General features: G+C 50.8%; 1 protein-coding gene across 1 annotated transcript in view; it reads left to right on the top strand.

Annotated features, from left to right (window-relative positions):
- The window catches only part of tmem260 (transmembrane protein 260), a gene marked incomplete at both ends in the record, with an annotated part of 42,050 nt that overhangs the window by 5,796 nt on the left and 18,754 nt on the right, over window positions 1–17,500 (top strand). The window contains 2 exon segments of the mRNA XM_080550544.1: window positions 1,196–1,347; window positions 16,167–16,344. Of these exon segments, the coding sequence (XP_080406670.1) occupies window positions 1,196–1,347; window positions 16,167–16,344 (330 nt within the window).

The following is a 17,500-nucleotide window of genomic DNA, read 5'->3' as shown; positions in this document are numbered from 1 at the left end:
CATTCGAAGTCACTCCCGGAATAAACAACCGACGCATGCTCTGCCTGAAAAGGGTGGTTTCTCTCCGATTAGAAACGACGCATGCATCACTTCGCTTTTGGTGAGAACGCTGCTCAAGGCTGTCCATAGGAAAACAACAGCGCATGCGTGTTGATCTGGATAAGAGTGGGACGGACGGGCAGAGCTCCCTAGCAAGCAACGGGCTAGTTAAGTATTTCCTGAGTTGATCTTGAGTTGCCATGGCACTAAACACCAAAAAGAAGCACCAGTAGGGCGAAAGCCATACGTTGTTGTGGGTCCATCATTCGTGTCTCTGTTGAATTCCCTCTCAATGTGACTAAAACTAATGTACATCTTCGTCTAAAGACTGAGACTAAATGTAAAGTAGCCTAATTAACACTGCACTCCATCCCACCACCACCACGCCCAAGATGAATGTGTGATTCAAGTAGCTTGTGTAATCTTCGGGCATTTAGCTCATGTGTGAACGGTGAAAATCACTGGCAGTTCCCATTTACAGGGAACTATGTGTGAAAGGGGCTTCTGTCTCTCTCCTCTCCATCCCCTGGTTGCTGACATGTCGTGTGTGTGTGTGTGTGTGTGTGTGTGTGTGTGTGTGTGTGTGTGTGTGTGTGTGGGTGTGTGTGTGTGTGTGGGTGTGTCTGTGTGTCTGTGTGTCTGTGTGTGTGTGTATCTGTGTCTGTGTGTGTTGTGTGTTTTGTCTGTGTGCCTTTGTGTCTGTGTGTGTGTGTGTGTGTGTGTGTGTCTGTATCTGTGTGTGTGTGTGTGTGTGTGTGTGTCTGTGTGTGTGTGTGTGTGTGTGTGTGTGTGTGTGTGTGGGGGGGGTGTGTATGTGTGTATGTGTCTGTCTGTCTGTCTGTCTGTGTGTGTGGTGTTGGGTGCGTGTGCGTCTGTGTCTGTGTGTGTGTGTGTGGGTGTGGGTGTGTGTGTGTGTGTGTGTGTGTGTGTGTGCGCGTCTGTCTCTCTGTCTGTCTGTGTGTGTGGTGTTGGGTGCGTGTGCGTCTGTGTGTGTGTGTCTGTCTGGCTGTCTGTCTGTCTGACTGTCTGTCTGTCTGTGTGTGTGGTGTTGGGTGTGTGTGTCTGTGTGTCTGTGTGTCTGTGTGTCTGTGTGTTTGTGTGTTGTGTTGTGTGTGTGTGTGTGTGTGTGTGTGTGTGTGTGTGTGTGTGTGTGTAGGTGGCCCATCCTCCAGGCTACCCTGTCTTCACGGTCCTGGCCCGCCTGTCCCTGTCCCTGCTGCCCTCCGTCTCTGCCGCCCACAGCGTCAACCTGCTGAGCAGCCTGCTGGGGGCTGCCGCCAGTGGGGCCCTCTGCTACGCCACCTGCAGGTAGGAGGACCAAACAGCACCTCACAGGTTCGTTAAATAACGCTCTGGAAATCTAAATGGACTGCACTTACATAGCGCCTTTATCCAAAGCGCTTTCCAGCAGCCTCTCATTCACCCATTCACATACACATTCACACAATGGCGGCAAGCTACCATGCAAGGCGCTGGCCCGCTCACTGGGAGCAATTTGGGATTCAGTGTCTTGCCCAAGGACACTTCGACATGGGGCCAGCCGGGGCTCGAACCGCCGATCTGCCAACCTTGCGATCATGAGACGGTGGCCCTACCTCCTGCGCCACAGCCGCCCCAAATCTGCTCTGGTTTCAGAGCGCTCTGGTTTCAACGTCATAGAGCAGCTCAAACATTACATTTACATTTACATTTTTGGCATTTAGCAGACACCTTATTCCAAAGCAACTGACAATCAATACATTCGACTAAGTAAGTGAGTCATCAATTGACCAGTTGTAGCAGGAAGAGTAATCTAGCTCAGGCCTAGGGTCCATTGGTCATCGTGATAGAATTATTTATTTTTTATAGACACTGGAGAGACAGTACAAAGGGGGGCAGTAGAAGTCTTAGGAGGCACAGTGTAGGGGAGAGGCAGGTGTCTCAGGAGACGCATCACCTCACGGGGTTCGTTCGTGTAAAATACGCTCTGGAAATCTGCTCTGTTTTCAGAGCACTCTGGTTTCAACGTCATAGAGCAGCTCTGGAATCAGTTAATTTACGGTTAATTTAACAGTTAAATTATTATTATTATTATTAGTAGTAGTAGTATTGTTATTAACAGTTAATTTACAAACGGTCAGTTAAAAGTGTTTACAAACTAACTGTAATCACAGCGGACACCAGCAATAACATTACCGTCATTTCGCTGGCGGCAACAATTTTACGTTATCGTGTTAACAATTAACGTTAGCTAGCTTTCTATTGCTTTAGTGATGTTGACAGTAGATACTCGTTAACTAACGTTGCCATTTTCATATTTTAAAAAATCGTTCAAATGAATGTTAATTCTTCCCGTGTGTAAACAGGATTACCTGTTTTGTTATACACCTGTTTTGTTACACGACGCGCGTTGAATAATTCTCTCTGGAGTACCGATCAAGCCGCAACCGTAACATTTTGCAATGGCTGGCTCCGACGTTTTTAGACGTTCAGACGCTCGGACAAACTGTCTTTTCAGTCAGAGAGTCCAGTGTGAGCTCTGAGTCCTCCCAGAGTGCAGTGCTCTGAGTCCTCCCAGAGTGCAGTGCTCTGAATTTCCGAATGACCAGAGAGCATCCCGGGTGCGCTCCGGCGCTCAGAGCGTATTTATGAACGCACCCCACATCACCATCACCTCACTTTAAGTCAAGATGGGTCTTCTGTCCGCTTCACACAACAGCTCTTGTGTTCTGGTATTCATTCTTCTGATATTTAACGCGTTCTAAAAATCAGTCTGCAAATTGCTAAATTATAGTCAATAAAATAAAAAAACATCAAACATTCACCACCCCCCCAGAGAGCAGTTCTTTACTGTGCCGTTCTCTAATCCCAGAACACGTTCTGACTGACTCTGTTTGCATCTCGCCGCTTCGGAGTGGTTGTTGATATTTCTGGTGCTATCTGACAGGCAGCGGTGTGTGTGCGTATGTGTGTGTGTGTCTGTGTGTCTGTGTGTGTGTGTGTGTGTGTGTGTGTGTGTATGTAGTTGTGTGACAGGCAGTGGTGTGTGCGTGTGTGCGTGTGTGTGTGTGTGTGTGTGTGTGTAGTTGTGTGACAGGCAGTGGTGTGTATGTGTGTATGTGTGCGTGTGCGTGTGTGTGTGTGTGTGTGTGTGTGTGACAGGCAGTGGTGCGCCTGATCCTCTTCTCAGTATTCAGAGGCAGAGTCGAGCCCCCCTCCGCCCCCACAAACATGTTTACCCATCGGCCCCCCGCTGTGCGTGTGTGTGTCTGTGTGTGATGGTTAGAGTGTGTATGTGAGAGAGAGAGAGAGTGTGTGTGTGTGTGTGTGTGTGTGTGAGATGGTTAGAGTGTGTGTGTGTGTGTGTGTGTGTGTGTGTGAGTGTGTGTGTATCAAGTGCCTGGCTCCCCCCCCCCCACACACACACACACACACCACTCAGCATGCTCTCAATCCTGACATGGCACGATTTCTAATCTTCCCCCTTCTGCCCTCCTGTGTCTAAAGGACCCTTCCCCCCCCACCCTCACCCCCACCTCCCCCCTCACCCCCACCCCCACTCCCACCCTCTCTCAATCACAAACTCAGAGTGTGTGACTCACTGTGTCTCTCTACATTCCCATACCTCTCCCTCCCCCCCTCCCCTCTCCTCCCTCCTCCCACAGCTAGGCCTGCTGCTGACCCCATCACGTTAGGAGTATTCTCCCCCCTCTCCCCTCTCTCTCTCTCTCTCTCTCTCTCTCTCTCTCTCTCTCTCTCTCTCTCTCTCTCTCTCTCTCTCTCTCTCTCTTTGTCTGTTTTTATCTCGCCCTGTCGTCTGGTCTGGGCCTTCCCTTACCTTCAACCGTTTGCTGATTTCGGTGGTTTCCTAATAAATCTGACAGTTGGTTGTTGGGTCGGTTAGCTAGCTTAGCGCCAGGATATTCCCTCCTTTTGTCAAGGGTTTCAAAGAAGAGAGAGGCCCCTGTTTTTATGCACACAGTGACATTTTTTGTGACATAAAATAGACCTGGCGTACACTACTACTAGGTCGTCCTCGGACGAACCCTCCATCGGAGCTTCCAGTCATCCCGATCTTCCATACATCTGGCTAGCTCCCCGGTCCTCCATACATCTGGCTTGCTCCCCGGTCCTCCATACATCTGGCTAGCTCGCCGGTACTTTCCGCTCCTGCATCTTTCTCGAGTACGTCCACGTATGTTAGTGTGGGACGCACCCTCGTGATCGATGCCCGTGTGTTGGCTCCCACAGAACCCGTCTGCTGGCTGGCAGCTCCTGGTGTCTCTGGCAGTGACCTGCCAGCCTCATTCTCCTGACTGCTATTTTTTCGCTTATCTTTGGTGACCCCCCCCCCCCCATACAGATGCTTGTTGGTAATATGCTCGCTCTTGTCGATGCTAAGTACTGCACTCAGCATTCTGGTGTAGCACCCGTCTAGGGACTTCTGCAGGGTAGGCTTCAGTACACTACACGTTTAAATGTACCCGGTTCCAACAAACTGAATCGTGGCATATGTTAAAAAGCTGCGTCGTGTTGTCCCGGCAAGCTGTTTTTTCGTCTTCAACTGCCAGTTGAAGCACAGGTTGACGAGAGGAGAGGAGAGAGGCTTGGACCACCGTGCGGACCCCACCGCTTCCTGCGAGCCTTGGCCGGGGTAGTCGCTGGGTGGCAGGTGGGCTGGAGGGGGTCAGGGTACAGGGTCACCCTCCCCCGGGCGCAGGGACAGGGGCTGGGGAGGAAGTGCTCGCCCCACGGGGGCTGGCCCTCCGCCCGGGCCCTCGGCGGGCTGCAGCCTCAGCCCCTCTCTCTCTCTCTCTCCGCAGGTCAGGTGACTCACAACCTGCCGGACCGGCCGAGGAGGAGGGGGGGGGGGGAGGCGAAGGGAGGAGAAGAAGAGGAGAAGAGAATTCCCCTCACCCTCACCCAGAGCACAGTTATTCTGTCTCTCTCTCTCTCTCTCTCTCTCTCTCTCTCTCTCTCTCTCTCTCTCTCTCTGTCTGTCTGTCTCTCTCTCTGTCTATGTCTCTGTCTCTGTTTCTGTCTCTCTCTCTCTCTGTCTCTGTCTCTCTCTGTGTCTGTCTCTCTCTCTCTCTCGCTCTCTCTATCTCTCTCTCTTTCTCCCCCCCCTCTCTCACTCATGGACATTGGACTTCAAAAATATAAATACAAATAAATTAGAAGTTTGTAAACATTATGTACAGAGATCAGCATGGTGCAAATAGTGCAGATACTTATTTACAGTCTTTACGGTGGTTGTGTTCCATTGGACGTCATTTTTACTGTCACAAGAGCTCTTGCTGCTGTTGTTTGCATATTGTTGTACTTCATCCAGCAGATATGGCAGTTTGCTTCTTTTTTGGGGGGGTCATTAGTCATGTTTTCAAAAATATTTTGGGGTGTTTGTAACCTGTGGGAAGTAGAGTCTTTGTGTCTGTACATAGTCAAGGATTTCCTTAGTTTTGGATCAGTCACAGTACTCAGGTATTCTGCCATTGTGGATTCTCTGTTGAGGGCCAAATAGCATTCCAATTTGCTCTGTATCTCTCTCTCTCTCTCTGTTTGTCTGTGTCTTTGACTCTGTATCTCTCTCTCTCTCCCTCACTTTCTCTCTCTCTCTCTCTGTCTTTGTTTCTCTCTCTCTCTGTCTCTGTCTTTGACTCTGTCTTTGACTCTGTCTTTGACTCTGTCTTTGACTCTGTCTCTCTTTCTCTCTCTCTCTCTCTCTCTCTCTCTCTCTCTCTCTCTCTCTCTCTCTCTCTCTCTCTCTCTCTCTCTCCCCCCCCTCTCTACCAAGACTGGTAGGGACTCACTGGTCTTACTGAATTAGTTTGATAGACAATCAGTCACACTATTTGACTAAGCTCTGGCTAGCCAGCTTCCCTACCGGGACCTCGGAGCGGGCCAGCCAAACCGCGCGGCCCGTCAGAAGAATATCTGGACCGCGACCGACCGCGTGTAAAAGTGCAACCCTGTTTTGTAATCATCTCTAAGGATTTAGATCCAATTTTGGATTATAGTTAAGTGAAAAGTCATTATGAGGGACCCCCCTACTAGGCATGCTTGATGGGGGGGGGGGGGGGACTGCGGACTTCAGCCCGAGAGTGCCCCCCAATCACACCCCCCCTCCCTCGGTAAGCTCTTAAGTACGAGTGTATAATCTATGTTTTTTCAATTGGGGGGGGGGAAATAAGCATAAAAGTTTTTTTTTGGTCATTTATCTGTCTGCCTGCGGCTTGGGTTTGGGTTGAGCTTGTGGTGGCCCTAGATCAGCTGGCTGGCTTGGGGCTGGAGGGGTAGAGGGGTGGAGGGGGGGGGGTACTGGAGGGGAGGGCAAGGGGGGGGCGAGAGTTTGTTTCCGGGCTGGTCTAGGTCTCCCTGTGTGTCTAGTGCTGGGGGCCTCGGGTGGGTTGGCCCAGGCCCAGGATAGGAGGGCAGAGACGGGCATGCCACGGCCCCTGTAGGGGTCCCTCCGGCCAGGCCTGCTACCTCGGACCAAATGCCAAGACTGACCACACGGCCCTCCTCCTCACTCTCCTCTCCCCCGCCTTCCTTCCCTTCTCAAGGACACTTAAGATGTTGGAACTCGGGGGAAGCTTGGTGGTGTAGCACACATGTTAATTGCAGGGTCCCCGGTTTGATTAAGGCTGTCAACATATCCTGCCATGTCATCCCTCCTCTCTCTCTCACACATCCTTCCTGTCAGTCTCTACTGTCTCTATCCTCCTCTCTCTCTCTCACCCATCCTTCCTGTCAATCTCTACTGTCTCTATCCTCCTCTCTCTCACCCATCCTTCCTATCAGTCTCTACTGTCTATCCTCCTCTTTCTCTCTCACCCATCCTTCATGTCAATCTCTACTGTCTCTATCCACCTCTCTCTCTCTCACCCATCCTTCCTGTTAACCTCTACTGTCTCTATCCCTAACCCTATAAACATAACATTTTTTTAAAAGATGGTGGTGGTGGAACTCAAACGTTGGAGTGAAAACTGTGTCTATGATTGATGATACTCCTCCTTATTTGTGTCCAATCTGTATAGGCTACTTTTGTGTATTATACCACAGTGGTATTTTTGGTGATGTAAGTATGTGGAAGCAGGGATAATAGTCTGAGTTTGCAAAAGAGAAACAGCAGTGACTTCATCGTCTGTAGTTACAGCACTCGTTGAAGTTATCACTTTTTTTTAATTTTTCCACAGACTTGGAAGGCAGTTTCTTTTCCTCCCAAACAGTGAATTGAAAAGACCTTGAAATTCGGTCTGGAATATTCCCAACATGGCAAGCCTTTGATGTATCAATTTAAATTAGTCTGCCAGATTGCGGTGTTTAATGTTTAATGTGAGGGAATGTAAGTTGATAGGCTTGGAAGCCGTTTCTCCCTTTAACTGGGAGAGTTGCGTCAGTTGGAAAATGTTAGCACTTAGCCTCCCTTTGATTTGTCAATTCCAGCCCACTCTGGGCTCGATCACATGGTTTGATGGCCGTAAATTGCACGTCTCGTCATGTTTTTCACACCAGACCTTGACGAGCCTTTGAGGATGGTCGGTGGTAATGATAATAATTAGTATTGATTGCACTTGAAACATCGCGCTGACTGACTGTCTTCAGAGGGAGAGAGACTGTGAGAAGCAACGTGTGTGTGTACCCTGGGAAGACGATAAGCCACACAGCTCAGCGTTTTGTTGCTCCATCAGTTCAGCCGTTCATCTGCTGAAGCTCCTGTGGGTCGCTGCTAGCTGCCTGCTAAGCTACCTGCGAGGAATCTCTCTCACTCCGTTTCCAGTGTTATCCTGACAGACCAGGAAAAGACACACCGGCACACTGGACAGTCGGTGGTTAAGTGTTTAAAAACAACAACAACAACAACAGCAACCAGTCAGCACTTTTGACACTTAATGTGCTCGCACAATTACATAACAAGACCAGTAGGGCGCACCAAATGTCCCCCTCCCCTCCTCCCCCCTCCCCTCCCCTCTTCTCTCTCTCCATCCTCCCCTCCCCCTCCCCTCCTCCCCTCTCCCCTCTTCTCTCCCTCCATCCTCCCCATACCCTCTTCTACCCTCTCCCCTCCCTTCCCTCCCCTCCATCCTCCCCTTCCCTCCCCTCCGTCCTCCCCGCCCCTCTCCTCTCCTCCACCCTCCCCCTACCCCTCCTCCCTTCCCCTCTTCTCCTCCCTCCCCCTACCCCCCTTCCCTCTCCCCCTCCCCGTCCCAAAGACACACCTGCGAGAGCCTCACCTGCCAAGTGCGGTCCTGTGTGGACCAGCTGATACCTCAGTGGACCGGAGAACCTGCGCCTTTGCCAGCCCCCCCCCCCCCCCCCCCCTCTCCTTATACGGCCCTCCTCCACCATATGGTCCTGACGGAGCTCCCCCCTCCCCCTCTCCCCTCCCCGCACCCCACTGCTCCTTCAGGTGGGCTGTTTTTCCACAAGGACCGTGTGTGTGTGTGTGCGTGTGTGTGTGTGTCGGGGTCATCGCTAGATCATTGTGCGTGTGTGTGCATGTGTGTGCGTGTGTGGGTGTGCGTGTGGGTCTGTGTGTGGGTGTGTCTCTCTTTGCCTGTCTGTCTATGTGTATGTGTGTGTGTATGTGCGTGTGTTACTCTGTGTGTGTGTCTGTGTGTGTGGGCAGCTAGGGGGTGGGGGGGGGGGCGTTAATTATTAAAAGGAATTTTAGGAACAGCTGAAGACGGGTGTTTCGGGGTAGACTGAGCATCCCAGGACCCCCCTCCTCCTCCACAACCCCTCCTCCCTCCCCCCTCCCCTCCCCCCTCCTCCACAACCCCCCCCCCCCCCTCTCAGCCGGTGGCCAGGCAACCCCCCCCCCCCTTCACATCTGCTGTGGTCAGGTACAGTCCCGGGAGCCTCCCCCCCTCCCCCCTACTCCCACCTCCCCCCTCGCTCTCCTCAGCACATGAGCTGTACAGAGAACAGTTGTATTGTGTCGTTGGTGATTTTTTAAAAGCTCCAGTGTTTTTTGACGTTTGACCTCTGACCTTTCTGTGTGTGTCTACGGTGTCCTACTGTCATGTAGGACACAAGGCCTCTCCCTCCTCCTCTCCTCCACTCCCGCCCCCCCCCCCCCTCCACGCCATGACCAATGCTTCCCCCAGGACTCAGCCTGTAATACAGTTAAACAGATGTTTAATGAAGATGATATTTCCTCATTACTGGATATGGGATGGGGGATAGAGAGGGGGAGAGGGGTGGGGGGGGGGGGTCTAGATAGACAGCATTAAGGAGTAGCAGTTTAATATTCCTCTCGCCCGCAGGCCTAAGATTGCGTCTCGCCTCGGACGTCAATATTACATCCCTCACCCACCACACACACACACACACACACACACACACACACACGCGCACACAGATGCACGCTCACACACGCACAGCCACTTCAGGCGTGCACACGCACAAGCACACACGCACAAGCACACACAGCCACTACAGGCGCGCACATACACACACCCACCACAGACACGCACGCACACCACAGACACACACACACGCACAGCCACCACAGACACACAGACACCACAGACACACACATACACACAGCCACACACACACACACACACACACACACACACACACACACACGCACAGACACACACACACACACACACACACACACACACACACACACACACACACACAACACACACACACACACAGCCACCACAGGCAGTGTTAATAAGGCAGCAGGCACGGAGGAGAGGGATCAGACTTGGCAATTACAATTCACCCAGAATTAGTTAATGGAATCTATAGAGCAACATTTATATATCAGTGGTGTCTGACTAATGACTTTGTTGAAATAGCAGCAATAGGAAAAATGCTATTCTGTGAATTGCATAAACACAGGATTTTTGTAATTCATTTTTTCACTCATTTAAAAAAAAAAAGAAGAACAAAATTCCCATTCCTTTTTTGTGTGTTTTATATTTCTGTGTTGGGTGCAGATTAAGATGGCATTCTGGGAAGAAATTGTCCTGTCAGTGACTGCATTGTTTGAGCAGGATTGTGGTGATTAATTTCGCACGCGCTCTCCTGGAGGAATGTCTGAGCACAGTTTGGGTTCTTATTTATTCTCTCCTCTCCTCCTCCTCTCCTCTCCTCCTCTCATCTCCTCCTTCTCCTCCTCTCCTCTCCTCTCCTCCTCTCCTCTCCTCTCCTTTCATCTCCTCCTTCTCCTCCTCTCCTCTCCTCTCCTCTCCTTCTCTCCTCTTGTCACGTCTGCTCTCCTCCTCATCTCCTCTCCTCTCCTCTTGTCTCGTCTCGTCTCCTCCTCTCCTCTCCTCCTTTCGTCTCTTCCTCTCCTCTCCTCTCCTCTCCCCTCTCCTCTGCTCCCTCCTCTCCTCTCCTCCCCCTCTCCTCTCCTCCTTCTTTCCTCTCCTCTTCTCCTCTCCTCCTCCCCTCTCCTCTCCCCTCCTCCTCCTCTCCTCTCCTCTCCTCCTCCTCTCCTCCCCTCTCCTCTCCCGCCCTTTCCTCTCCCGCCCTCTCCTCTCCTCTCCCGCCCTCTCCTCCTCTCCTCCCCTCTCCTCCCCTCTCCTCCCCTCTCCTCTCCTCTCCTCTCTCTGTCTCAACAGCAGTGTGGGCGCATTGAAGGAGTGTTTTTATTGATGCCAGGTGCTGAAGCATAAGGGCTGTTGCTGCATGTATCTCACATCCTTTAAGATGAATGGGGAACAACAAACCCAACCGTCTGTTCTGTGCAAGTATCTCTCTAAATGCAGCAGGGACAGCTTTGTTCCTGAGAGATGTGTGTCGACAGGGCCAAGATTCCCTCCAGAACAGACACGGTCTCTTTTTGAATACCCGTTTTGACTGGAATAGAATGTGTGTGCTGTAACTGCCTTTCTCTCTTAGACATCTGTAGCTGAAATGATCATCATTTGCCGTATTTTGAATAGCGATGTATGTATGGCTTTCTTTCTCTCGCTTGGCTCCCAAAAACAGGCTTGTCGTTGTCTGTTTCATCCACTACCACAGCACTCATCCACTAACACAGTAACTCATCCACTAGCACAGTAACTCATCCACTAACACAGTAACTCATCCACTAACACAGTAACTCATCCACTAACACAGTGACTCATCCACTAACACAGTGACTCATCCACTAACACAGCACTCATCCACTAACACAGTGACTCATCCACTAACACAGCACTCATATACATCATACATTTACATTTAAAAATGGGAAGAATAGATACATATATATAGAAAATAAATAGATAAACATTTAACCACACATAATAAGACAATGAATACAAATATATAGATGAAAGTGTTATTACTGCAACTGTATTCAAGCGCTGCTCTTCCCAATATGGCGTGTGAGATTGCAGGTACTGCGTCTGTGTTAAGCCACTATCTTGCCCGATATGGCGTCTGAGATCACACAGTGTGAAACGACACGTTTGATACTGCGTCTGTATTCAACCAGGGTAGAGCCCAGGGGTGGCAGTGCTGCTAGGGCCCACGGCCTGGCCAGAGTAAACCCAGGCTGTGACGGCCAACTGGACCCACCAGTGTGTCAGGGTCCAGGGACACAATACCACCACCACCACCACCACCACCACCACTCCATGGGGTTGTCGAGCCTCTCCAGGAATGTGTGATTCTCATCCAGCCGCTTTCCCCCAAACCACCACTGGGGGAGAGAACAGTGGGGCTGATCTGCAGTGGCATGGCGGTGGCATTGTCTGGTCCCTGGGGTTGGGGTGAGGTGGGGTGTGGGGGCCTCTGGTCTGCCTCCTTTGAGTGGCTTCATTCACTGCGGACCGCTGGTGTTGTTGGCTGTTTGTGTGGCGTTATTGAGCACAAGCTGCAAGGCCCATGTTGTAGAGCTGTGGGGGTAAATGTAGATAAATGTAGGTAAATGTAGCTGTGGAGGTAAATGTAGGTAAATGTAGCTGTGGAGGTAAATGTAGGTAAATGTAGCTGTGGGGATAAATGTAGGTAAATGTAGCTGTGGGGGTAAATGTAGGTAAATGTAGCTGTGGGGGTAAATGTAGGTAAATGTAGCTGTGGAGGTAAATGTAGGTAAATGTAGCTGTGGGGGTAAATGTAGGTAAATGTAGCTGTGGGGATAAATGTAGGTAAATGTAGCTGTGGAGGTAAATGTAGGTAAATGTAGCTGTGGGGATAAATGTAGGTAAATGTAGCTGTGGGGGTAAATGTAGATGAATGTAGGTAAATGTAGGTAAATGTAGCTGTGGAGGTAAATGTAGGTAAATGTAGGTAAATGTAGCTGTGGGGGTAAATGTAGATGAATGTAGGTAAATGTCGGTACATTTGTTTCACCATTGATGTATTCTTTAAGAATGTCTTGATCGTTATACAATTCAGAGATGTTATTATTGTGCATTACTTACATTACATTTGAGCACGGCGCTAACAACGCTTAACTTCCCGCTGGGACCATATATACTGAAAAATATACGCACTCACTGCAATGTCAGTCTCTTTGGATAGAAGCCTCTGTTAAATGGCGTATAATATCATTATTGAATGATTTGGGGAATTTTGACTTAACAAGAGCATGACTTAGGATTATTTTTCTCAAATATTTGTTTTTTCTCTCCTTTATTCGGTCCTCTCTTTCATTTCCTGTATTCAACGACAACTGACAAATATTTCATTTTTTTTGCAATTTCATCAAATACAGCTAACTACATTACATTTTTTTCCTCAGCATGTATGTATGCATGCATAATGGTTTGGAATTCCTTTGCGGTACGGTTAATGACCCCTGTGATGACACAGAGATGTTGTGGCAACGCCGGATCCGTTCAGGATGAAGCCTGCTCATTGTCAGCGCTGTTCTCCTCCTGCCATGTCCTCATACCAGGCAGCCATTGTCACTCAGCCACGACATTACAGCACAGCAGCTTCCTGCACGGCGCTGAGCTTTGATAACAAGAGACACGGACACAATGGTCTCAGAGTCTCTCTCCCCCCCCCACCCCCCCCAGCTCTTTATCTGGGTAACACGGGAACAGCAGCCAGCCTGGAGGATCAGCCAATGGGGAGAGGCCAGGAAGACACAGAGGAGGAGTGGGGTAGCAGGTAGTCTTGTTGTGCAGACAGACAGACAGGTCATTTAGAGAGGGAGGGAGAGGGAGGGAGGGGAGAGAGAGGGGGAAGGAGGGGAGAGGGAGGGGAGGGGAGAGAGGGAGGGGGGGAGGGGGGAGGGAGAGAGAGAGAGAGAGGGAGGGAGGGAGGGAGAGAGAGGGGAGGGAGAGAGGGAGAGAGAGAGGGAGGGAGAGAGGGAGAGAGAGAGGGAGAGAGAGAGGGAGAGAGAGAGAGAGGGAGAGAGAGGAGAGGAGAGAGAGAGAGAGAGAGAGAGAGAGAGAGAGAGAGAGAGAGAGAGAGAGAGAGAGAGAGAGAGAGAGAGAGAGAGAGAGAGAGAGAGAGAGAGGGAGAGGGAGAGGAGAGGGAGAGGGAGAGGGAGAGGGAGAGGGAGAGGGAGACGATACGATGTGGATGTGTCAGTCTCTCAGAGTGGAGAGTGTGTGTGTGTGTGTGAGACAGGGCTGGAGAACAGGAGTATGAGTGTGAGTGAGTGTGTGTGTGTGACAGGGTCTGCTTGTTACGCAAGCTGATTAGGTCAGAGAGCAAGGCTGGTGGTATCACCATCACCATGACCTGCTCTGCCCACGAACCACCCCCCATTACCCCCCTACTGCACCCTGCTCCACCCCCAAACCACCCCCCCATTACCCCCCTACCCCACCCTGAACCACCCCCCCATTACCCCCCTACCCCACCCTGAACCACCCCCCCATTACCCCCGACTACCCCACCCTGAACCACCCCCCCATTACCCCCCTACCCCACCCTGCTGTACCCCAGAACCAACCCCCCATTACCCCCCTACCCCACCCTGCGTGCGTGTGGGCTGAGGTTAATTGCCGCACAGGGGGGTAGAATCGAGGGTGCGGGGGGTCCCTACACCTCAACAAAAGTCCCCATCTACCCCCCCTATACCCCCCCCCTTCCTTCCACCCTTCAAGTTACAACTAATTCCTGGAGCGGTTGCGGTGGGAAAGAAGCCGCTATCTTTTCCTTTTTTTTTTCCTAAGACTGAACACCCTCCCCACCCGCTTCCAGGCGACACCCCATCACCCCCCCTTCCTCCCTCCCACCCCCCCACTCCAAGCCTTCTCACATAGAAGGACAGTAAAGAAAGAGTGGAAGAGAGGAAAGGAAAGGAGAGAGAGGAGAGGGGGAAAGAAAATGAAGAAAAAGAGGAGAAGGAAGTAGTCAGCAAGCAAGAGTTTTTTTTCCCTCTCTCTCTCTCCCTCTCCCTCTCCCTCTCTCTCTCTCCCCTCTCCTTTTTTTTTTCTCCCTGAATTTACCGCGCTTTTCCTCAGAAAGCTCCATTGTTCCCGGCCGCCTAAGTCTCATCAGGCCCTTTTGTGGCCGCCTATCACAGCGGCGAGGCAGAGAGAGAGAGAGCTGGAAATGTATAAATGGTATCATGCCTTGTGATTAATGGCGGTGCTTATGAGTCAGGTTCCCTGATAACGGAGAGCGCGGAGCGGGGCGCTCTGCTCTCTACTCAATTTCAGATACCGTTAATGGAATCTGTCTTCCGCGATTGTAATGTGAGAGCGCCTAATTTGCTATGGAGCTTGAAGCTTCACCAGCGAGGGATTGTGGGGTCACAAGGGACCTGGCAGCGGTCTGCCCCTGCCGCTTGTATCTGCGGCGCTGAATAGAGCAGCTCTCTGCCTGTCAGCTAGCTGATAGGCTGATGAGGACTCTAAGCCACTCCACACAATGGCAGGAAAGGGGTCCATACTGCCTGACTTCCCTAATTGTCGAGCCTGCTCATATTTCAGAGCCAGCCATGCCAGAGGAGGACTGGGCTGCTGGCTTTTTATTATTTTTTTCTCCCTTTTATATTTCCCCCTCTCTCTCTCTCCTCCTCAACTTTTTTTTTTCTTTTTTTTTTTTTTTTTTTTCCCCATTTCATCCTCCATCCTCCTCACACCACCTCCCCCCCCCACACACCCTGAACTCTCACACACACATCTCACACATGTACTGTATTTCCTTTCTTCCCCCCTCTCCTCCTTTCCTCCTCCTCCTCATCATTTGTCGCGTCTCTCTCTCTCTCTCTCTCTCCCTCTGTCTCTGTCTCTCTCTTTTTTTTTGTAAGTGGTGGGTCTTAGCATATGACAGATTATCCCAAGTTTGCTTCAATTACCACTAAAGAGATGGAGGGAGAGAAGTGGGGGGGGGGGACTTTTGTGCACACATTATTTAAGTAGCGGCAGATATCTCCCTTGGTGGTTATCTGCATCAGGCTTCTATAGAGGTGCAGCTTTATGATGGGGGCGGTGGGACTGGCCACAGCTTTAGCTAGGCACCACTAACTCAACCACAATCACTGTCAGAATGAGACTCCATAATTTCCATATTTGTCAATGCCCTTTTTCTTTTCTTTTTATTATCTCAATACAATTGTATTTTTTGGTCTTTCATCTATCCTGAGGTTTGATTTTTTTCAGCACCTTTTGAAAACTTTTACGTTACGCCTGAATTGGTTCATATAACACTTCTAAGGCCTATATATTGTACTTTCTATCCTATCCTCGTATATATAGGACGAAGCAGGTATATTATTCTCATGCGTAGAAATGCACCGGTTGTTGTTGGGTGTTGAATTGGAGACTCTCCCCCGGAGACCAGACCATACTGTCCCCTGGGTCTCCTCATCCATACCTCCATATTGGTTACCCCAAAAAAATTGCTCCCCAATGAGTGGGGCCGGCGCCTTGCATCATGGTGCTTGCCACCGTCGGTGTGTGAATGTGTGATTGACAGGTGGTGGCTGTGGCTCAGGAGGTTGAGCCGGTGTCTCATGATCGGCAAGGTCGGCAGATCGGTGGTTCGAACCCCGGCTGGCCACATGTCGAGGTGTCCTTGGGGCAAGACACTGAACCCCAAAATTACTCCCCAATGAGCGGCGCCGGCGCCTGGCATCATGGTAGCTTGCCGCCATTGGTGTGTGAATGTGTGTGTGAATGGGTGAATGAGAGGCCGTTGTAAAGTAGATCTTTGGAATAAGACGCTATATAAAGAGCAGTTCCATTTACCATTTTACCCCTGTGCTTCACCCCCCGCCCCAACCCCAGGCTGGCAGGCCCAGGCCCGGGTGCGGTCCTGTCCGGGGGGGTGTTTGCCGTGTCCAGGCTAGGCTGGCAGTGGTCCATGGTGGCCGAGGTGTTCTCCCTCAACAACCTCTTCGTTGGTCTCCTGTTCTGCCTGGCCGCCAGCTTCCACTGTGCCCCCAGCGCCCCCCAGAGGAGGAAGGTAACCCCACACCCTCCACACCCTACATACTACACACCCTACATACTACACACCCTACATACTACACACCCTACATACTACACACCCTACATACTACACACCCTACATACTACACACCATACATACTACACACCCTACATACTACACACCCTGCACACCCTACATACTACACACCCTACATACTACACACCCTACATACTACACACCATACATACTACACACCCTACATACTACACACCCTGCACACCCTACATACTACACACCCTACACACCCTACATACTACACACCCTACACACTCTACATACTACACACCCTACACCCTACACACTCTACATACTACACACCCTACACACTCTACATACTACACACCCTACACCCTACACACTCTACATACTACACACCCTACACCCTACATACTACACACCCTACACACCCTACATACTACACACCCTACATACTACACACCCTACATACTACACACCCTACACCCCCACAGCATCCCCCAGAGGAGGAAGGTGACCCTATGCACACCCTACACACACACACCCTACACACACACCCTACACACCCCACACACACACCCTACACACCTTACACCCCCAGAGGAGGAATGTGACCCCACACACACCCTACACACACACACCCTACACACACACCCTACACACCCTACACACACACCCTACACACCCCCTACACCAGACCTGGGCATTGTACGGCCCGTGGGCCGTATTTGGCCCACGGGCCGTACAGCGATTCTGATTCTGGCCGGCCCGCGAAAGATCGCATGATAATTTAAAAAAAAATGTAAATAATTTTCTAATTATCTTATGGGTGGACTAAAACCGCATTGCTTTTATTTTGAAGCCCATTTATTCTCACAAATATTTTCAGTTGCTCATTTGGCCCCCTGGGAAAAAAATAATTGCCCACCCCTGCCCTACACCCTACAACCTACACCCTACACCTACACACCCTACACACCCCCACACACCCCCTACACACACCCTACACACACCCTACACACTCTACACGCTACACACCCCCACACACACCCTTCACCCTACACACACCATACACACCATACACACCCTACTCCCTACACCCCCCCCACACACCCTACACACCCCCACACACACTCTACACATCCCCACACAC

Source organism: Nansenia antarctica (assembly GCF_963989245.1).
Source record: "Nansenia antarctica genome assembly, chromosome: 1".
Taxonomy (NCBI): domain Eukaryota; kingdom Metazoa; phylum Chordata; class Actinopteri; order Argentiniformes; family Microstomatidae; genus Nansenia; species Nansenia antarctica.
The sequence above is the reverse complement of the archived record's forward strand: the minus strand, read 5'-3'. Positions and strand labels throughout refer to the sequence as shown.